Below are 23712 nucleotides of genomic sequence, written 5' to 3' on the forward strand. Positions count from 1 at the left end.
GTTTTAGGCCAGATTCATTTAAATATATCCGGTAAACGCGAGTATTGATGTTATAGGAAACAAAAGAACGTGAAACGGGGAGTTATTGCTAAATACTTTTAATACGATTAAACGATATAGTCTCGATTTTATCCGAGAGACTGACGCTCGCATACGGGATTACAAATTATTCGGAGAGCGAGAAAGAGAAAAAGTAAACAAAGCGCGGAATAACGCTCGGCTCGTATACATAAAAATTTAAAGCACACATGCAGTGAGTATATTGAACGGTCCGTCTTGTCGAAATGCGACTTAATAAAGGTGCACTTACTCTGCGTAGCGGTTACAGTAATCAGTCATAACCGAACGCGTCGACGATTTTCGCCGAGTGGTCCGTCCGTTCGCTCCTGAAGTTGTCCTCGAAGAGGTCTTCTCTGTAGTTGTTACAGCCAATCAGGTACCATTCAGAGCCTCCGTAGTTGGATACTGCTTCTTCAGCTGGCACAGTCACTGCTTCACCTTTTGCGTGTTAGATTTATTCTTTTTTCTAAGATCACACAGTACGCACTACTCGGGAGAACTTCTCAACTTGGTACCGACTCCGACGTTACTCTTTCGTGGGCTCTTACCTACCTTAAACCCTTGCGCGCACCCTCTCTCTCTTAATCGCTTGCTCCAGCACACCCAGTGCTACCGAATCACGAACTCGTTAATAATAATCGGCGACCGTTGTAGTGCATATACATCTATTATGTACTGAAGAATGTTAAATAAAATAGCTTAAATGAGTTTATAATACATACGAGTAGTTATTGTTTTATGCAAAATAAATAAGTTTTCCGATTAAATATGTATTACTAGTTGAATTCTAACAGTGTCATTGTTTTTATTTACATATTAACTTTTTCCACATAGAAAAAAGATTAGAGAAAAATTTTTTAAAAATCTGTAATTTTCATTTTGTTTATTATTCTTTGTCAGACAATTTATAAATATTTTTTAGCGTTCCAGCTTAGGAAAAAAATTTTTTTGATTCAAGAAAATTCGGAATAAATTCTACAATATTTTACGTAGAAATATTTTCTCTTTTAAATATTTTTATTATTCGAAATTATAACAATATGAAAAGTTATGAAAGTTATAATTTTTATGAAAAATGTTTATATGAGCGTTAAATTAGATGAAAATGTTTTTATAAGTGATTTAGATTTAGATACAGAACTTTCAATAATGTACATAAATATTTTTATATGCGTTTTCTTTAGAATTGGCGAGAGATCAAAGATGAACAAGAATTTTTAGAATATTCAATTTTGAATTTACGTTTAAAAAAGCATTTTGTTTTATTAATGACGTGTGTTATTGAAATGGTATTAAGGAGAGTTTTCTCCCCTCGTCTTTGTAGTTGATTTTCACTAAATATTTTGACATGTTAGTTTAGTGTCAAGTTCATGGACCCTACTCTATTGCAGAAAATCTCTTATACGGAATTCCGGAAAGGAAATTATTACCTCTTTTGTGTGTTGAGCGCGCGCCTTACGTAATCAACTCGGAAAATAAGTTCGATAATTATTAGCGTTAGGAATTTCATGGATTTAATTGATATTGCTCGTTGAAGAGATAGGCGCATTGTCCATTCTCACGGAGCTCAGTTCCCTAGCTCTCGTTCGGTCAAGAAAAGGAATTAAGATTTCATCAGTCTCGATACCGTGGAAGTCTCAGCACAGTGCAGATAACCACGGGGATTTCCAAGATCCGATTAGTTAGGAGGACCAAGCGAGAATGCGTTGCCAAGCTCAAAATTCACACGAGCTGCGTGTCGATTCGAAGTTTTCCAGTGGAAAGTTATCCGCCTTTGTCATCCCCTCTCCTCTTTCCAATCCTAAGTCGATCTATCCAAACGTTATATCGCCCTCTGCGAACAAAGTTGCGGGAAAGCGCGACTTTTTTTGCTTCCACGGAGGTATCGACGTGAGCGTATGAATTTTGCCCCCTTCGCTCTATCATCTGAATCTGAGCTCTAAACTAAAAGTGTAGGTGTATGTAAATAAATAAGAGATTAATGCAAATCAATTTATGTGTGTTATGTTTATGTAAGCGTTTCTTTGTTCTATCTCTTTACCTTATGTATCCATATGTCAAAATCGTCGTTTAATTTAATGTCATCTCTATTTGAATATACTCCTGCATAATTGTACGTACGAGGAGTGTTCAAAAATTAAGGTGACTTTGTATTTTTAAGAAAAAATATTTATTTATTTATTAATATTTATGTTGTTCCCTTCAAAGTAATCCCCCTCAGATGCAATACACTTATGCCAACGGTTTTTCCAATCCTCAAAACACTTCTCATAAGCACTTTTCGGTATAGCCTTGAGCTCTTCCAGCGATGCAGTCTTTATTTCTTCAATCGTTGCAAATATCCGACCTTTCATAGGTCTCTTTAGTTTTGGGAACAAGAAAAAGTCATATGGGGCCTAATCCGGGGAATATGGTGGCTGTGGGATGATTGTGGTGTTGTTTTTGGCCAAAAAATCTCTCACAAGCAAAGATGAGTGAGCAGGGGCATTATCGTGATGCAAAAGCCATGAATTGTTTTTCCACAATTCTAGGCGTTTTCTTCGTATTGCTTCTCGCAAACGGCGCATAATTTCAAGATAATACTGTTTATTGACCGTACGTCCATATGGTAAGAACTTCTGATGCAATACGCCATGGTAATCGAAGAAAACAGTGAGCAAAACTTTGACATTTGATCGAACTTGGCGTGCTTTTTTCGCTCTTGGCTCATCTGGGCTCTTCCATTGGGACGATTGGACTTTGGTTTCGATATCATAACCATATACCCATGATTCGTCACTAGTTATGACCCTTTTGAGTAAATCTGGATCGTCGTTGACGTCATTCAACAGTTCTTGAGCGATGGTCATGCGACATTTCTTTTGATCAAAATTTAGCAATTTCGGAACAAACTTCGCTGACACACGTCTCATGCCCAAAACGTTAGAAAAAATTTCATGGCACGAGCCAAGCGATATACCAACATCCTCAGCAACTTCTCTGATAGTGATTCGACGATTTTCCAGAACAATTTTCTTCACTGCTTGAACGTTTTCATCAGTTGTTGACGTGCTTGGGCGTCCAGAGCGAGGCTCGTCATTGGCATATTCCCGGCCATCTTGGAAGAGTTTGTACCACTTGTAAACATTTTTTTTACTCAGAACAGTTTCACCGGATGCCACCGTCAACATTTCAAGTGTTTCGGAGCACTTTATTTTATTTTTACACAAAATTTGATGCAAATCCTTTGATCCATATTTATCGATAGGAAGAAATCGCTGAGCACGCAAAACACTTATAACCTTTACGCCTCTCACAACCAAACAAAAAATGCTATACACTTGAAACTTGGTACAGATATTCGGGAAGAGTGTACCAATATAACAAAACAAAAAAATCGATAATCGAAAGTACGTTGTCCGTGAAATTTGAAAAGTCACCTTACTTTTTGAACACACCTCGTATGTTCTATTGCCATATCTTTGGTAGCTTTCAGTTTATTTTCTTCTTTTGTGTTCTTTTTCTCTAGTTGGCTTTTCTAAGTGTCTGAATTGTTTTGTGTTCTTGTGGTTCTGTTTGTGTTGTTGTACGCACCTCGTAAAAACCGAAGTCGTTGGATTAAAATCCTGACTTTGCGGGTATCATACTATGAGAGCTGACGTTTTCGTTACTTGTTATAGAAATTCTCACTGTCACTTCACTTATTTCGCTACTTTGTTGCATAGTCACTGTTCTTTTTAAATTAATTAATGTGATCTGCGACGCTGTGTTTTGTTTATTTGAACGGCATTCTTCAGATGTCACTGTTACCATTGTAACTGGTACCGTAGTACTGTGTGTCTCGTCTGTTGTATTCTATGTCATGTAATATGTGTATTAATGTTAATATTGTTAATCCAATACCAGCATATAGTTCGATGTAAACTTTTTTTATATCTAAACGCACGCTCGGATCCAATGGTAGCCCTCTTAATATTAATTTATTGTTATTGCCAGCTTGGTTCTACTCAATTCTTTATTAATATGTACAATTATTAAAAATTTTACATTTTTAATTTCTATGCTTATAATACCGTTTTATGTTCTTCATGTGGAACTGTCGTTTTTCTTTCCCTTTCTCATCTACTGTTATGTATGTATCTGGAGCAATTTTAGCAATTTGATTCGATATAGACCGGAGTATACTTTAAAAAATTTGTGGATCCGTTCATACCCTGTACTAAATACATTTAGTGCTTTCATCAATACTTAATCATTAACATTATATGTTGTGTGATTTACTTTTTGATTCCTTTTATCTGCTCTTGATTTTAGCCTTTTATGAATATTTTTTCTTGCTAAAAATAATTTTTGAACGTAGGCAGTGTTGTCTTTTCTTTGTATTTTTATATATTTTTCCTATATACGTGTAGATTTTTCATTCATCGGTGAGTATCCTGTTGTATCGTTTATTACTTGTGTAATTACTTCCGTATATTTTGCCCAAGATTTATGAGAATTCCTAGTATACGAGTAAAAACGGAAAAATCTGGCTAATTCCCTATGAATTTTTTTCTCTATATTTGACTGTGGATGACGTATCGATGAAAATATTGATTTAATTTTTAATTCCTTTAATTTATCTGTCCATTTCTTCAACGTAAATTGCGTACCATGGTCCGTCATTATTGCTAACGGATTTCCATATTTAGGCAAATATTCACTGATAATTATGTTTAGTACGATAGTTGTGTTTGCTTTCTTTATTTTGTATAATACTACATATTTTGTGAATACATCAATCGTTGACAATAAATATTTCGTTCCACCTATTGATATGGCAAGACGGCCGTAGAAATCTATTAATAATATTTCATTGGGTGCCTCGCATAAAATTGGTTGCATTAATTCTTCATATCGAGTTTTCAAAGTTTCGTGCGTTGACATATTTCACAGGTTTTCAATACCGTCTTGATTTTCCTGTGTAACTTTAGTGCAAAGAATGCTTCTTGAATTATTTTAAATGTTTTATATGACCCTACATGACTATAGGCTTCATGCATATCAGTGTGACAAAGTTGTTTCCGGTATTATAATTTACCTTTTTCTGTAACAACTCTAGTAATAGTACGGTTAATTTTGCGTAATTTTTCACGAATCTTACGTAAAAGTTGACAAATCCTAGGAATGATTACAATTATTTTACACATTTAAAACACTTTATTCACGTGATTTTTTCTAGATCCAAAATAATTTCCGAAATAAATTTTTTTTAATACAGCTGAACTTGTTTTTATTCCACATGCTGATACGTTAAACTCGAAAACCCCGTTTAATATCATAAAAGCTATATATTTTTTGCTTATTTCGGCTACATCAATTTACCAATAGCTACTAGTTAAATCCAAGCTTGACATTTTTTTTTTTTTTTCTTTTTTTTTTTTAGGAGTTTGAACTATGTGTTCATTGCTGCTGCAGTTGATAATACAGTTGAATTATTTACATGAGTTTGCATTGTAAAATTACATGTTGATCTTTTTATACAGTAGATATCTTATCTTTAAATTTTTAGATTACAATCTTTGAAGAAGTTTACAATATATTTACATGGTTCGCTGTAGGGGTTAGCTAGGAGAGATTCCACATTTATAGGAAATTGTACCTTTGCTATTTTCAGGAATTGGTACAGTTTTTCTCTCTGTTTGTTGTAAAGCTTGCAGCTCCAGATCACGTGATTTAGATTTTCATTCTCAGTGTTACATATACACTTCGGGTTATCAATATATCCCAGACGGTGTAGGGATTCAGCCATGTTATAATGATTTGCACGTGCTCTGTTAATGCTTACAATAAATTCCCTGTTCAGTTTTTTTCCGGCAAACCACGGCTTTTTGTTGTTACTGTGGAATAATTGGAAATATAGCGAGCCTGTTTGGTTACTACGCTGTAGAATTTGTTTATCGGTTTCAACAGAAGCCTCTCTTTTGTAAAGTTCAAATAAATCGGTATGAGGGATAGATTGTACAAGTTGTTCACTAGTTTGGGTTGCTTTTTTCGCAAGACCATCGACGGTCTCATTTCCTAATATACCGATGTGCGCTGGAATCTAACAGAATTGTAGCTTATAATTGCTATTTAGTTTTGTAAAGGTATTGTATTTTTCTTTAATTTGAAAGATGTGCTTGTTGATTTTAACATTTGTTTTTGTAGAGTGTAATGATTGTAACCCACTCAATGAGTCGGATAGTATAATAATGTTGCGATTTGTAATGTTTAGCGCTATATCTAGTGCATCATTTAGAGCGATGCACTCTGCAGTATACACCGACGCTTGACTATCAATTGATTTGGTCAGTGAGAGGTTAGGGTCTGGGCAATAACAAGCCGAGCCAACATAGGGCGCACCTGATATTTTGCTACCGTCGGTGTATATAGAGACTGTGTCGTTCTGTACAATATATTTTGTAAGAGCCGCTGTTGGGTCAAGTTCTTTTTTGATTTTTAAACCGATCTCAATATTGATTGGAATAGGCGTGATAGCCGTCTCGTAGTTATACTCATATATGATCCAGTTATTGTGAGAATCAATTCGATTAAACATATTTGAGGCGTGTGTAGCGCTGATGCATATTAAGCTTTTGAGTGTGAACAGTTTCGTTTTTCTTTTACATAGTTTAACAAATTTATTTATGCTTTTTGCAGTTAGTGAATTTTTATTTGCTAATGATTTGGCCAGGAAGCAGTTGCATAGATATTTGGCTCTTTCTTTAATTAAGCTTAGTTTCGACTCAGCAATCACAATATTATTTGGCGTGCTGTTCCGGTATCCTAGAGCCCGTCTAATAGCAGTTCTTTGTAATTTTTCAATTTTATCAGCGAGTATAGATGTTGAAGGGTAGTAGATTTGTATGCCATATTCTAATATTGACCGGCCAAAGCACTTGTGCAAAGTGATTAAGGTAGAGGGATCGGAGCCCCACCAAGTGCCGCAAAGAAATTTAATAATATTTAAGGCTTTAGCACATTTTTTCTGAACTTGGGCGGTGTGTTGTCTAAATGACATTTTGTAGTCAAAAGTAATACCTAAAAAGCGTGCGGATTCGGATGATTTAATAATGCAGCCGCCAATGTTTAATTCTAGTGATCCCGGTCGGTATTTTCTTCTGTTGAAATGTACAAATTTTGTTTTGCTAGGAGAAAGGTCTAAGCCGAGGGCACGAAGATTAGCACTAGTTTTTTTAATAGCATTTTCTAAGATTCTCTTGCCTCTTTTTAAATTTTTACATTTTATGTAGAGAGTCAGATCATCAGCAAATTGGGAGACTGTAACAGATTTTGCTAAATTAGCAGTAATTTTGCTAACATATAGTATGTAGAGCAGGGGGCTGAGTACACCACCCTGCGCTACCCTTTTGAAAACTGATCTGTATCCATCTATGTGATCTGAGAAAATGTGCCTTTCATGTGTTAGAAATTTTATAAATTGGATGATTTGCGGAGTGCAGCCTATTTCTGAGAGTATGTATAGCAGTATATCAATATTGATGTTATCAAAGGCGCCTTGTACATCGAGAAATGCCGTAAGGACGTCTTGTTTTTCTATGAATGCTTCTTCTATTTTGATAGAGAGACCAGCCAAGCTGTCCGCGCATGATTTGGCTTTACGAAAACCGTTTTGATTAGGAGGAAGAAGATTGAAATGTTCGATCCACCAAGTTAATCGATTTTTAATCATGGTCTCAAAGAGCTTGCATATGCACGATGTTAGTGCTATTGGTCTAACGCCACTGTTATCAGGTTTGTGAATGAAATGAATGAAGGACTGTTTCCATTCTTGCGGATATTTATTTGTTTTGTACATTTCGTTGAATATGTCAACCAAGATTAATTTGAGTTTGAATGGCATTTTTTGCAGGACTTCGAAATCAATGCCGTCTAATCCGGGAGATGATTTTGGATTTTTGTCATCAAGAGCCACGTTAAATTCTTCAAAGTTAAATGGGGAATCAAAAAAATCGTTTTGTTGGCAAGGAGGAAGCCATGCAGGGTCAGTTTGAGCCCAGGGTGGACTGATTTTGTTTGTTGCTGTATCAATATTGCTATTAGGCTGAAAATTTTTAGAAGTTTCCTGGTTGCAATTTTTTGTCCAGCTATTTTTAAGTACTTTGCACGTGTTCCATACAAAACCGGGGTTAGTGTGAGCGTTTAGGCTGGAAGCGAATTTTTTGAAGCAGTTTATTTTCTTAACTTTGGTTGTTCTCCGAAAAAGTGCTACATATTTTTTATACTCGATGAGGTCAGTTAGCGATTTTGAAAGTTGCCATTTTTTGAGCGAAGCTCGTCGAAGCCTTTTGAGTCGAGCGCATTCAGCGTCCCACCAAGCAACGGGATTGTTTAGCTTCTTCTGAGTGAATTTTACAGGTTTGTGGGGGGTACAGTCACGAATTGCATTTGATATTAAATCGAGAAATGAGTTGTATTTTTCGCTTGCTGAAAGTTGATTATACTCAAGTGATAAAAAGAGTGAGAAGTTTGCGTCAATGTATTTTTCGAAATTAGCCCAGTCCGTTTGCACGCTTTTCAGTTTGAAAGTTTTTTTTACATAGTGGTGTTATTGAGTATCTACGCTTATACAAATCGGAAAATGGTCCGAGCCCCAGGTCTCATCTTTCACCAGACAGTTCATTTGATCCGCGAAGGCATGAGATGACAGAACTAGATCTATATTTGAAGTTTGATTGTTTGCCATATCTATATGAGTGTATGAATCAATATTATGTATAAATAAATTTTGCTCATTTATTGCCTCGTATAGTCTCTTCCCATTTAAATTAGTATATTTACAATTCCAGCTAAGATTGTGAGCGTTAAAATCACCTAGAAAAATACAGTTTTCGCGGTTTCCAGCATTATCTAGAATGCTGTTCCATTGCGGTTGAGAAAGCGTGAGGCCTGGGGGTCGATAGCATGCGATTATACCTACTGAAGGGTTTACGCTTGTTAGTCGTATTCCGCACATTTCGACAATGTCATTTGGAAATTCAAGATTAGTGATTTTAACAAAGCCTAGATTTTTACGTATTAAACAGATGATACCTCCTTCTTTTTTGCTGGTTCTATCATGTCTTAGCGTTAAAAAACCAGGAAATCGGACGCAGTCGTTTGGTTTCAGCCATGATTCATCACAAATTATTATATCATATTGATCTTTCCTAATTTCAATTTCTTGACGTTTCTTGTTGAAGTTTCTAGCATTCCAGTAGAGGATTTTGAGAGGAGCATAATATGTTTCGCTTGCAGGATCCATTTCTTATAGTTAATTAGTTCTCCATTTCACTAGCACTCGAATCATTTTCTATAGCTTCTGTACTATTTACATTTTTCAAGCGGTGGATAATTCTTTTAATTCTCGATTTTAGATTTTTATCAGCAATGATTTCTACAGTATCTAGTAACATTTCTACGAGGCTGTTGATTTCGGTGGTGTATTTCAGCGCTTCTTCATAGATGTTAGGATTTCCATACGTCTTGAACAAAAATTGGTTAAGTTTGTCGAAGTCTATAGGATAACTATATTCGTTGTCTTCTAAAGTCTCTTTGGTTGGCAAAGTTTTGTTTGTGATATCTTCTACACTGGTGTATCGAGTTTTGTTTTTATTCGTTGTATGTTCCTTTGTATTTTGAGAAAGGTCCATTACAGAACCCGATGTCGAGGAATTGGAGCTTGGAAGCTTTCGTTTGTTTTTAGGTAGACAGGGAATAGCGAAGTTATCTTTGGGCGCTTTTTCATTATTGTCGGAGTCTTTTGTTTTATCGAGAGGAATATCTTCATTCAAGTTATTTACTTGTTCTTGATTGCGTGACAATGGTTCGTTTAATGATGATAGTTGCTTTGTTGTTTCTGGTTGAGTTGTGTTTTTATGCGGGTCAGTTGCATCTAATTCGCTAGCTTTTGGGCAGTTTATAGCAATATGTCCATCTTTCTTACAAAGAAAACATTTTAGAGAATCCGTGCTAGGATATATATAGTACGTGACGTCGTCGTACACAACTTTGATAAGATCGGGAAGTTTGTTGACATCATTAGGATCGATGAAAGTTTGCCTTCTTGAACTGAACACGTGACTGTATTCGTCTTTCGAGATAGATGCTTTAAGAGTTGTTATGGGAGCGTGACGTTTGATTCCTAAGCTTTCCATGATATCCTCGATGACATGATGAGGAATCGGAGGGTCTATATTTGAAAAAATGAGCCGCTTCTGCTTAGATATGAGTGGTCTAATAGTGACTTGGTGCGATTGTATTTGAATGTAGGAGTGTTTTTCAGTGAGATCTTCTACGAGCTCTTTCTTGGCTAAGTATAAACAAACTCGGTTCTTAGATATGCGCGTTGCATAGACTATATTAGATGGTTCAACAATTTCACCCACTGCACAGGTATAATAAATTCAAATTGTCGACACAATCTAACACTAATCCTTACTCACGTACTGGGAATTGGTCGGCTTGTGTGACTGTTGCATAACTGACACTATTTTTTGCTGCGCTGACTGTATACGTGAAAACATTTGATTTGGGATCTGAACTTTGTTGGCTTTTGTTTAGAAAAGCCATGGTGGTATGGTTTTGCGAGCGATGGAAGGCTCGCAATATTACTTTACTTTGAATGTGGGCCAAGCCCAACGATGCGGAACGTAAACACTATTTACTAAGTCACACCGAGCGCGGGGTGAATTATAAACACGTCTGCTCTCAATGAAGGCTCAGACATTACTCCCCAAGCTTGACATAAATGATTTTTTTTTGTGCATCTTAATAAAATTTCATCAATTGATGGTGGTGATTCGTAATCATCCAACAATCATTTTGTTTTTTGGCATTCAAACATGAACGTATTTCGACATTTCTTCTTTGGTACTACAAACATTGGACTGATGTAATTGTTCTTCGAAGGTCTGATAATATTTATTTCCATCAATTTTTTTACTTCTCTATCAATCTGTTTTCTATAGTGTATTGGTACAGAATATGGTTTTGAGAAAAATGGTTCATCATCTTTCAATCGCAATTCGTGTATATATGTGTTGATTAATCCAGGTTTTTTTATGGACACGTTTTTATATTTAATAATTAACATATTTAATGTGTCTAATTGGCCTGTCATTAGCTTTTGACACGTATCAATTTTTTGTTCGATTTCTTCATTTGAAATTTAGAATAGTAATTTTTATTATCAAATTTTTATCGTATCGTGATAAATTTTGGTCATTTTTGCCTATAACCTGATTTGATTTGATGTATAATAAATAATGGTCATTTGCGCCTTTATTACATTCAATTATGCTTATAGAAGCGTTCATTTCATTTTCAATGTTATACCGTGACTTTTCTGTGATATCATTTACGTAATTCTTAATTGTTTCACTTGGGTATCAATAATAATATCTAGTTTTTCTTGCGTGTTAATTCCGATTATGTAAGTTTTTATTAATTTTGGAATCACTATGTATATTATATGTATAGTATAGTATGTATACTAAGTGAATTGCTTATTTTCGTTGGTATCATGACTTGTAGCTTTAACCTTGTTAACTTTTTGCCAGTGGCTGATTTGATAAACTTTCCGCAGAGGGACAAAGTTGAACATGCTTTTGATTTTTTCATTATAGAAATTTTCTTATATAGCAGTTACTTTGCTTTCGGTGTCAATTAGTGCTTGCGCGTTTATACAATTTAATGATAACTTTATTTCTGGGCATTACGTCTATTGAATGTATTTATCATCCGGATCAATGTTATTAGCTAAATCTCCCCGGATATCTATTAGTGTAGCAGAGAACAATTCGATCCTGTTATATGGAAATATACACTTAGTTGTATCTCGCATATACTTATTTTGCGTTGTCTCCGAGTCTACAGATAATAATATCATAATATATTTCTTTCTTTCTTTCAATTCTCCGTCTTTGTCTGTCTGTCTGTCTGTCTGTCTCTCTCTCTCTCTCTCTCTCTCTCTCTCTCTCTCTCTCTGTCTTATGCTTTATTGTCTGTTTCTATCTTTTCCTTTTTTGATTGTCCTATCTCATATTGCTTCTTAGCCGAATCGAATGGGCGAAGTGCGCGTGAATGTATGCATATTTCTCCACACCCGCTGTACTCAGTCTACGATTGATATAGTGACGGAAAGGCATAGGAAATGTTGTTAAATAATGGCCTTGTTACATTTTTTAATCAATAACACCTGTAAATTTGACTTAAGTCAATATTTTTTAGTTTACTTGATCACCCTATCCTAGTGAAAAATTTGCCATACCAACCAGTATCATGTCAATTTTACTTGTTAATTAATTCATTACATTAGAACATTCACCTCAATTATCAATGGTAATGATATCCTTGGATTTACCGTTAACTTTGTTTTCTTTTGAAAAGCTTTATTACTTATTAATGAGAAATATTTTCATTTTACATATTGATATTAATGTAATAATTTTATTGAAGGCGTTCCTGGATTTCAAGACCTCTGGCTTTATTGATGCAGGCTCGCGTTGCTGCTGATACCAGTGAGTTATCTTTAAGGTTAGTGAATTTCCATTCAAGTACGTTTAATCTCTTATATTGTCAAAATGACTACAAAAATATAATGATTTGAAAATAGATATAATAAAACAAGTTCGACACTAAAATTCTGCGAGTTGTAATATGAATCGATAAACTACTTTGATTTACTATCAATGTAAAAATTTTTCTCTTTTATCGTATTTTTAATGCATATTAGTAGATATTAATAAAGACTGATTGCAAACAACTGCCACACTTAATAGTGTTGATACACTACTCATGTCTGACTTGAACTTTTGAGGTATACGAGGAGTGTTCAAAAAGTAAAGTGACTTTGTATTTTTAAGAAAAAATATTTATTTATTTATCAATATTTATGTTGTTCCCTTCAAAGTAATCCCCCTCAGATACAATACACTTATGCCAACGGTTTTTCCAATCCTCAAAACACTTCTCATAAGCACTTTTCGGTATAGCCTTTAGCTCTTCCAGCGATGCAGTCTTTATTACTTCAATCGTTGCAAATATCCGTCCTTTCATAGGTCTCTTTATTTTTGGGAACAAGAAAAAGTCATATGGGGCCTAATCCGGGGAATATGGTGGCTGTGGCATGATTGTGGTGTTGTTTTTGGCCAAAAAATCTCTCACAAGCAAAGATGAGCAGGGGCATTATCGTGATGCAAAAGCCATGAATTGTTTTTCCACAATTCTGGGCGTTTTCTTCGTATTGCTTCTCGGAAACGGCGCATAATTTTAAGATAATACTGTTTATTGACCGTACGTCCATATGGTAAGAACTTCTGATGCAATACGCCATGGTAATCGAAGAAAACAGTGAGCAAAACTTTGACATTTGATCGAACTTGGCGTGCTTTTTTCGGTCTTGGCTCATCTGGGCTCTTCCATTGGGACGATTGGACTTTGATTTCGATATCATAACCATATACCCATGATTCGTCACTAGTTATGACCCTTTTGAGTAAATCTGGATCGTCGTTGACGTCATTCAACAGTTCTTGAGCGATGGTCATGCGACATTTCTTTTGATCAAAATTTAGCAATTTCGGAACAAACTTCGCTGACACACGTCTCATGCCCAAAACGTTAGAAAAAATTTCATGGCACGAGCCAAGCGATATACCAACATCCTCAGCAACTTCTCTGATAGTGATTCGACGATTTTCCAGAACAATTTTCTTCACTGCTTGAACGTTTTCATCAGTTGTTGACGTACTTGGGCGTCCAGAGCGAGGCTCGTCATTGGCATATTCCCGGCCATCTTGGAAGAGTTTGTACCAATTGTAAACATTTTTTTTACTCAGAACAGTTTCACCGGATGCCACCGTCAACATTTCAAGTGTTTCGGAGCACTTTATTTTATTTTTTACACAAAATTTGATGCAAATCCTTTGATCCATATTTATCGATAGGAAAAAATCGCCGAGCACGCAAAACACTTATAACCTTTACGCCTCTCACAACCAAACAAAAAATGCTATACACTTGAAACTTGGTACAGATGTTCGAGAAGAGTGTACCAACATAACAAAACAAAAAAATCGATAATCGAAACTACGTTGCCCGTGCAATTTGAAAAGTCACCTTACTTTTTGAGCACACCTCGGATATCCGAAAAAACTCATGCAATCGCTTATCGATTTATTCTTCTGATTTTGTGTATAAGACTTCCAATTGACGTATCTTTAATCATGATGATTCTCGGTAATTCGGGTGGGATGCGCAATTCTAAGGTCACCATAAACTGCAATCAGTACGACGTTAAATACGATTATAACATGGTTGGGAGCTTTTATTGCATTATTTTATTTCATGGGAAAAGAAGGTGAAACAAATATTCAGATGCATTTACCATATATGGCAGAGAAACGCTACAGACATAAGTATATACAAGTGGAGAAGAGAATAGCAAACATGTTGCCATTAAATTAGAATAGATAAACAATTTATTCATTTAACTTACAAGAAGAAAACTCTCGCAAAACTCTCGCATTTATATTAAAACCGGCGTTACAAGACTAGAGGTTGTTGGTATATTGCTCCAACATTCCAAATACACTCAGTTACACCGTACACTAAGTTAAATATTGTCAAACAAGCTCCTTAAGGGTTCTGTTCTTTATAAATAAACTCGAGTAGCCCGGCTGTGATAAAAAGTAATTCCATAGTCCTTATCTTCAGGCGGTACCTACGTGATCACCGACATTACGTAAGAAAGAGTGAGAGAGACAAACAGTTAGTCATTTATGTACCGTGAGGCTAAATACAAAGTTGATTAAAATTAAAAATCTAGCGGTTGCATAAAAATAGACGTATAAGCCTAAAATAAGCATTTTAAACTTGAAGTAATGCTGAATAATTTAAAAATAATTATTAAATATAAAAATTTTGAAAAATGGAGAATTATCGTATTAATAATTCCCACGAGCAATTCCATTTCGTAGTGGTGACGGACCGTAGCGCGTTGATCCGGTTGAATGGATTTTACATTCAATCCATTTACAGTCAAAATTTAAATTTTGACAATTCTCAAAACCATACAATAGGCCCGTGCCCGAACGCCGTGTCACTAATTAATTAAAAGGGGAAGGTGCGGGAGGCTCTTTCGCTCCACTGCAACGGTGACGATGGGCGTCGTCACGAAGTTGGCGTGATGGAGGATAACTTGAGAGGAAGGGAATGACGGGCGCACACAATAATTACTCTCAATAACCTTCAACTAATTTTATTACTCATTAATATTCACAACTATAAAGAGAGACGACGCGGATTTACGCTTCGTTCTCTACGGCCGCATGCCTTTGCTCGTGCGAAAGAACGCACGGGGGCACGGTACAATAAAAGTTGAGAGGAGTTCAAAGGAAGGTATCGCCGTTCTTGCCGTGTTCGCGGATGATCGCGAGCATTTCGCCGACGCGTCACGCACTCACGAATGCAAGAAGAGAGAGAGAGAGAGAGAGAGAGAGAGACGACCTGACCTGACGAAGGCTGCTGGAAGGAACCGTTGGTGGAACTGCTGGCAGGTTAACGGCAAGCTAAGTGGAAATTCTCAATGCCTTGGGCGTCAATTGAAGCTTTCTCCTGGCCACAATCTGTTCAGCGTTGTCTCGATCTCTTGTCTCTCTTTGCTCGACGATTCGTTTTTATTTAATGCGTGCGCTCTCAGGCGTCACGATCAATCTTTTCTTCTAGGGATCTTGGCTCGAACTCTCTCCCCAACCGCGTGCGTGCCAGCTCGAGCAACGCCGGCGGCTTCGCTCTCGCGAGCGGATCGCCGCGGGTTACCGACGCTGGCTCACTCATCATATGCGACGCATCGATTCCTCTCCGCCATCTTCCACCCGCAGCCGCTCTCGCTCCTAATTGGCTCCCAATAACGATGTCCGGCACAGGTATTGACCCTGAAATAAATCGGTAATGGTTCTTGATTTCTATTACGTTCGCCATGGCCACAGCAAAGGAGCGAGTCACGGGAGAGAGAGAGAGAGAGAGAGAGAGAGAGTGAGCCAGACAGGGCCGGCCATTCCGGCCAAGGCCTTATAACAAGTCATCGATCTCTCACTGACGGTCGACTGACGATCATCTCGCTCCTCTCCGCGTATGCCCAAAGCGAACATTCGCATATGGAAAGGAAACAAAAAGGAACGAAAGGATGTATTCTATCTCGCCAGTACACGTCGAAGCTAGGCGTACTCCGGTCCTCATTCAACCCTTACATGCACATCAACATACAAATAATCAAAGGAAAAAAATAAAATAAAAAGTCTAGCAAATAACACACTACTCACAACCGCCGCACTACACCCGATCCTTGGAGAGTCTGGTTTCTGGGTGATCAAAACCCGGGGCCTGCTAGGCTGAGGGCGGATCGACCACCATCAGCGACTCCAGCACGAGAGGGATACGGCGGTGAGCTACCTCCTCATTACTATTTTTAAATCTAGAGACCCGATGCTCTTTCCGAGCATCGCTCCGCAATTGCTCAATGAGAGGGTCGGCGCACCTTCTGTTACCTATCAGGGGCTGCGTCGATTCTGGCCATTCCCTTAGGCGAGGGCGCCAATTCTTTGATCGCCATGGACTCAAATATCACCTGTGGTTGGACAGCATCGGGCAGACCAAGGAACTGTACGGGCGGAATACCGGAGCTACGAGTTGCTTGTATTCGAGTCATGATGTAGACTCAATATGTAACCGCACACCTATCACAATTGCTCACAGATACGTCATAGCGTCCATAATTGCGAAAAAATGTTCACGGATTGGCCACCTCTGGACACCGCGACCTCGCATGGGAGCCGGCTCTGCAATTAAAGCAGAGGTACGGCACGACATCCCGCTCCGCGTCAAACGGTACCAGCGCCAATCCGCGCAAAAAAGGTGTCCCTCAGCCTGTTGCCCTTCGCATCCATCTACTGCTGCGGCTCCTGCCGTGCAACAGCACGAGCTGAGGGTCGGAGCGGAGAAGTCCGTGAATTCGTGCTCGTCCGGCACGCAGAGGTGCACATAGCCTGTTCTTGATTTTCCGCCAGGGTTTTCTTGATGGATCTCTCACGTTCCGAGACTCTCGCCGGCGTTGGTTCTGAGAAGGGCTTACAGGGCTAGCCGGTCTCATTCAAGCTGGGTGTGATAGAGGAAGATGCTCCGGAAATATCGGATATCAGGAAATAAAGGAAGATCGCCCCATTGATAGTACGCACCCAGTATCCTCCATGTGACACAAGTTCTAATCCTCTGCCACACGCGGCAGTCTGTCCTTCGTCCGTCTCTCACTCGGCCACCTTTTCATCTTGACCGGATCACTCGCCTGCGTCCGCCCGAACGGGCATTCTCGAACATCTTTCTCCGGCAATATTGTGCTGCTCTTTTTGCGGCAACTAACGACTTCGGCCAATTGTTGGCCACCACTGGTGTCGGCTTGCTTTTGTTGGCCGATTCTTACTTTTAATTCTCAGAATGGGGACCAAACTGACGTCCCCTCCCTCCGAGGCCGACGAACTCGCCAGAGTGCTGTCCTGCTCGAGCACCTCTGACCTGGCAAACTAATATCAGCTTCATCTATTGCCTCAGTTGAGGCGGCCACGGGATTTGGCCGGCTGTCCGTCCCCTCCACTTCCCTGGCTGAGCCAGGGTGCGATTGAACGCACTCCTGCTCTAAGCCGGAAAGAGTCAACGATGCACTCGCTGTCAGTCTCTCTCTTGCCGCTGCTCTTCGTTCTTCAGTCGATTCTCCATCGTTCAGCGAGGAGAACAATTCTTAAGATCTCCTGCTTGGGGGGGCAGCCCCAGCGGAAGGAGCCTCCAGAATCCGTAATAGGAGCTCCTATAGCTCGACCTCCGCTGCTACGCTGTCCACTTCCATAGCGAGACATTGCTCGGTATTATCGACAAAAATAGCGATCATAGTCTTCAGGACTCTGTTCACCACTCTACCGGATCACTCTGCTGATGATAGGGGGATAGAATACGTGCTCCACGCCATACTCGCTTAAGGTATCCGGAAAAAATTACTCTATAAGCCTTCGCGTTATCGCTAACGAGGTAATCCGGTGTTTTCCATCACAGCAATATCAACTTCTCAAATACGCGTGTGAGCGACTTTCCGTCTGCTGAGCTCAATGGTTTAAGCTCTACACATTTCGTGAACAGATCCTGAAAATCACGATATACCGGGAACGACTCTTACTTCTCGAAAACCTCACTACGTCCGTTGCGATCATCGCTCAAGGACGTTCAATTAAGCGCCTTCTCATCAACTCTTGGGGCACTTGTTGTTCGACCTTGTACCGCTGGTACTTCTGCCACTGGTTATCAAAGCTCTTCACATCGTACCAAACGCATTGCCAATAGTACTTGCGAGCCACGCAGTCGTAAGTTTTCTCCTGATCGAAATGCCCTGAGGACGGCGCATAGTGCGCATCCCGCAGTACTCTTTCTCTATACTCGAGCGGAATTATGAGTCGCCAACTCTCTTCGCGGTTGGTAACTAAGTCGACAAGATGGTCTGTCATGTACCGGTACAGTAAATTGTCTTCCACTTTAAAATCTCTGTACTTCTCAGGCTGTTCGAGAACCTCCTGGTACCTTTGCAAATACTAAGAATCCTCGATACCCGAGAACTCGCAGACCTCTGACGCGTCCACGAACTCGCGTGAGGATGCATCTGGGATATGGTGCAAAGCACCTTTCCTATGCACGATCTAGTAATCGAGCTGTTGGAACTTCAGCACCCATCGCTGGAGTCGCTCCACGAGGTCTCGCTTACCCAGCAACCGGATCAACGCGCTACGAAATGGAAACCCTCATAACAAATCGGGTGCTCACCATCCTCAAATATCTGCACCAAGCAAGCGCCCATTGCGTACGAGGAACCATCGCAGTGCAGATAGAACGTTCGCCTTAAGTCCGGCCGTGCGAGCACTGGAGCTTCCGTGAGCGCACGTTTTAACTGATCGAACATCTTCTGTTACTCGTTCTCTCATACCCACGGTTGATACTTTTTGATCAATTTTGTGAGCGGTACCTTGGTATCGCTCTCGTTCTAGATGAATCATGCGTACCACCCGATCATACCCAAAAATCGACACAACTGTTCTATGTTTCTTGGCACCGAATAATCCAGGATCAGCCGAATCCTTTCCGGATCGGGGTGCAGGCCCTCGCAGTCTAATCGCTAGCTGAGATATCTAACTTCGGTACAAAAGAAATCTGATTTTTCCAAGTTTATGTCCTGGCCTACCACCACCAACCTACACAACACTCGACTCAACCAAGCCAAGTGATCCTCGAAACTCGCATTCACTACCAATAAATCGTCCATGTACCAAAATACGTTCGGTGAGTACGCCGAACCAAAAATGTGCGCTGACCTATCCTCGTTACTCACAAACGGGATCCACGTTTTTGAACCTTTCGGCCTCCATTCGCGTTTTTCGATACTAAATTCTTCCATCCACTCGTTCTAAAAATCGACCCCAAGTATAAGATCGTGCGCACACCTCGCCACCGCGCATGCAATCAAGGTTCCGCAGTTTCCGCCGATCTCCAGGTGCAACTGCAGATCTCCGAACGCACCTGGTTCTTCGCTCGAGACTCCTTTCACTACTATTGTCGAAGTTTTCAGTCACGATTTGAACCTATTCGCTAACCTTGAGCCTACGACGGTCACTTGCGCACCCGAGTCAAGCAGAGCCGAGTAATTCATGCTGTTATTATTAATCGTGTCGAAAAACCTGTTCTCAACTACCGTTATATGCGCTAATTCCCTATTACTCGTTTTCTCTGTGGTGGAGCTTCCCGAGCTCGCCTCGGCCTTTCCCTCTACAAAACAAAATGTACCTCCACCACCTTCTTCAGTACACTCACTTCTTCGGCAACGACACTACTTTTCTTCGACGACCTATTCGTTGCTCATTCCACCAGCGTAGGCGGTCTCAAGGTGAACCGCAACGGTTCCGTTTGTCCTATTTGAATTTTCGCCCTCAACGGCACGGCCTAACTCGCCGCGACCAGAGCATTGCGGTCCCCTAAAACCTACGCTCCCTTCCTCCGTTCGTTCTCTTGTCACCACCTTCTCAGATCTCGTTAAACCTCGAGGTTCCACTTGTGCCAAGTACGCCAACCCCTGATTGAACGCGGGTAAAGTACACCTCGCTCAAGGCATCGTCTCGTTGTGACTTCTGCCCATCGAACGGCCACTCTAGTGTGAGCGTGGACAAACAGCAATCTCGCGACCTACTCGTCACTCCTACCGATTTCAAAAACTCTTCACTGTCAATGTCGGCTACGCTTAACTGGTTGTGCCTATTCGACAGATTTTTCCAAAAGACCCCTCTTAATTCGGTCTATCCACTACACGCGCCTCCGACCGTGCGTACACGATCTAAATCCTGGTTCTTTTTATTCGTCGCCCTATCGTCTGTATTCGAGCCCGACGGATTGCTGGCAGATGTGAACGCTAAAACGTGTGCTCTGCGCGCCATCCGTTCCTGATGTACCTGCAACACCAGCCATACTCGCACGAGCTACTTTACGCAGGGATCGGTGAGCGAATAATGGCCCCCGCCTACGGCGTTCCCTGTGCCTTCTCATTGCTTGTACACGTGGGACAATTTTTGTATCGCAAACCTGACATGACACTGACGTACTTAGACATGCGCCAACATAATACCCCAGCTACTTGCACTTCAAACATGGTGGAGCGTTTCCGCCGCCTCCGCGACTTCCACCGATGCTCTGACCTGGACACTGCGCGCTCCGATGTCCGCTCACCCCACACGTATAGCAAGTCCCGCTAAACGGACGACTACTTACTAATCCGCCATTATTCCGACGCTATTCTTCTCTCTGCTACGGAACTAGTATCGGCAGTGTTGTGCCTAGTTGCCTTACCTGTCCCAAATCGTTCACCTGAGTAACAGAAGGTGCGGCGTCTCCCGTACTTAAACCTCCGGTGCCGTCGCAGCCATTCTCCGACCGCTCAACCGGGGCGACTTCAACCTTCTTCTCCGCCTCTACCGCTGCCGCATTCGCAGATCTTTTCCCGGATCTCGATGCACCCTTATATGCCGCGTCAGCTATGAGCATATTATCGGGGGCCGGAGGTGGCCGCCAGCGTTTCTCTCTATCGCGTTGCTACTCATACTCATAGCCTACTCACTTCAATTTCTTAATAGACGGGAACGACTTCCGATACAAAACTCTCGCGAATGTCGGGTGCAAGCCTTCCTTGCAGATACTCACTTGCTTCTTCTCCGACGGGGGACGGTCAAAACGCCTGATTATACATTGCAACTTAGTGATGTAGTCGCTCAAGGACTCACCCTCGGCTTGCGTCCGTAAGTGCAGCTCCTGGTATAAATCTGATCGCCTTCAATGCTTAACGAATTCCTCATTAAAGTCCTCTAAAAACTTGTCGAGGTTAGACCAATTCAACTCATTGTTTTGGTACCACAACGCCGCCTTCCCCGAGAGTACCACGCCTACCGCCTCTAATATCTCATCATCGTCCAAGCCATAAAAACTTTGGCATCGCGTTAATTCCCTTATAAACCCGTCCACGTCAGCGATACCTACACCGTTAAATTTGAGCCACCAAGCACGGAAAGCGCTCACCGCGTCCACCGGTTTACCTTCAATATACCGACGAGGTGCGTGGATGTTTGTTCTCACTCGCCATCTCGCTTGGTCCACTCTACGCCTCCCTGGCATCGGTGCGCGCCCGTCATCCTCATCCGAGAGCCAACGAATCGTCGATACTTTCTCCTACCTCGCCTTTGGCTCGTGTCCTCCGCCGCGCGTGCCCTTCACGGTGATCATCTGCTCTGTACCCGATTTAATCGTCCTTAATTCTGACAGTTCACCCTTGGGCATCAATTGAAGCTTTCTTCTGGCCACAATCTGTTTAACATTGTCTCGATCCCTTGTCTCTTTTTGCTCGACGATTCGTATTTTTTTAACGCGCGCGCTCTCAGCCGTCACGGTCGATCTTTTCTTCTTGGGATCTCGGCTCGAACTCTTTCCCCAACCGCGCGCGTACCGGCTAGAGCAACGCCGGCGGCTTCGCTCTCGTGAGCGGATCGCCGCGGGTCACTTGCGCTTCCTCACTCATAATCATAAGCGACACATCTATTCCTCTCCCTCTTCCTCGTCGCAGCCGCTCTCGCTCCCAATTAACTCCCAATGACTATGCCCGGCACAGGTATTGGCCCTGAAATAAAGCGTTGCGAGCATCGGTAATGGTTCTTGATTTTCATTACGCTCGCCATGGCCACAGCGAAGGAGCGAGTCGGAGGAGAGAGAGAGAGCGAGTCAGACACGGCTGGCTGTGCCGGCCAGGGCCCTGTCACAAACCTTGAACTTTAAGGTCAAAGTTGTAATTTGTGAATTTTTTAGCATTTTCTTTCAAAATGCGTCTAGTAACGAAAAATTTTTAATAATTTATATTTTTTTGTGAAAGTAGACAAAAATTGAGAGTTCGTATATCATAAAAAAATAAATACTCGGAAAGATACAGGCTTTTAAAATATATGATGTGTTCTTGAATTTTCAAGAAAAAAATTCACAGATGTACGAAGTTTCTCTCAAATGTATCCGACCTATACCTCGATTCAAATTATTATTTACCTACCTCATAGCGTTTGAATTAATCTTTAATTTTCGGGAGGTGGCATCCTTCGAAGTAGTCCCTATTTAATTGAATAAGACACTCACATTGATGTTTCCACTTATTGAAGTATTTTTGATAGTCAGACTTTAATATTTCAACTATATATAATAAAAGGAATTGAATAATCTATCTTTTTACCAAAGAAACTAATAAAAAATATTGATTTTCTGTTAATTTACGAAGCTTCGACCAACCGCGCAAAATAGCTAAAATTAAAAATCGCGGGGTAAAGTAGGAAACGTTAAAAAAATTATTAAAACTAACATAAATGTTGTAGAAAAAATCTTATATATTTATTTTAAGTTAGAAAAGGTTTAATGAATACAGGTAAAAGAGTAAATATGAAAAAACATTGCTGGAAAAAAAATAAAGAAAGAATGTGTTTAAAGTTGTGACAGGGCTGATAGCGATGTTCGCTAGCCCTGTGCGCGGCACTCTCCTCGCACAGATGTGGCGGCCGAGCGTGGTTATGAACATAGCATTCACGCGCTCGTGTCATTGCAGGGCCTGGAGAGGGGAGAGCGCAGCCAGCGGAGAAGACGGCGCAAGAAAGAGCGAGAGTAAGAAGAACAAGAGAGAGAGTGAGAGAGGAAGAAGAACAAGCGAGAACGCGGAAAGCGCGGCTCGCGCCACGAAAAGAGGGGAGAGAAAAAGAAGAGTTGAGCGAACAAGTGAGAACGTGCAGTTGAGGAGTGACGACTCACTAATCAGGTCACGGCCTAGAGAATCGATTAACGATGCACCGAGTGAATAAGTAAAGGATTATTCAGTGGAGTTTCCTGTTGTGGTGAATCTCCGGTTGCTTTGTGCGGCCTTACTAGTCATCAACATTCGGCGATCAAGGAACAGTTCACGGCCGCCAGCAGCCAACAAGCTACCGCCGGTGATCCAGTGAGCCTCACTGCCTGCAGGACTGTGATTCCGTAGACTCCGACTCTCCACCAGCG

The 23712-nt window shown here is 40.5% G+C and overlaps 1 protein-coding gene across 3 annotated transcripts in view; it reads left to right on the top strand.

Annotated features, from left to right (window-relative positions):
• LOC131675425 (aromatic-L-amino-acid decarboxylase-like) overlaps nt 1-23712 on the top strand; it is a 1116730-nt gene that overhangs the window by 999897 nt on the left and 93121 nt on the right. For all 3 annotated transcript variants that reach the window (XM_058954401.1, XM_058954403.1, XM_058954402.1), the window contains one exon: nt 12520-12597. In XM_058954401.1, coding sequence (XP_058810384.1) covers nt 12520-12597 — 78 coding nt within the window. The remainder of the gene's footprint in view (nt 1-12519; nt 12598-23712) is intronic.

This window comes from Phymastichus coffea, unplaced genomic scaffold (assembly GCF_024137745.1).
Source record: "Phymastichus coffea isolate CEN01 unplaced genomic scaffold, Cenicafe_Pcof_1.1 PCOF00021, whole genome shotgun sequence".
NCBI classification, from domain to species: Eukaryota; Metazoa; Arthropoda; class Insecta; order Hymenoptera; family Eulophidae; genus Phymastichus; species Phymastichus coffea.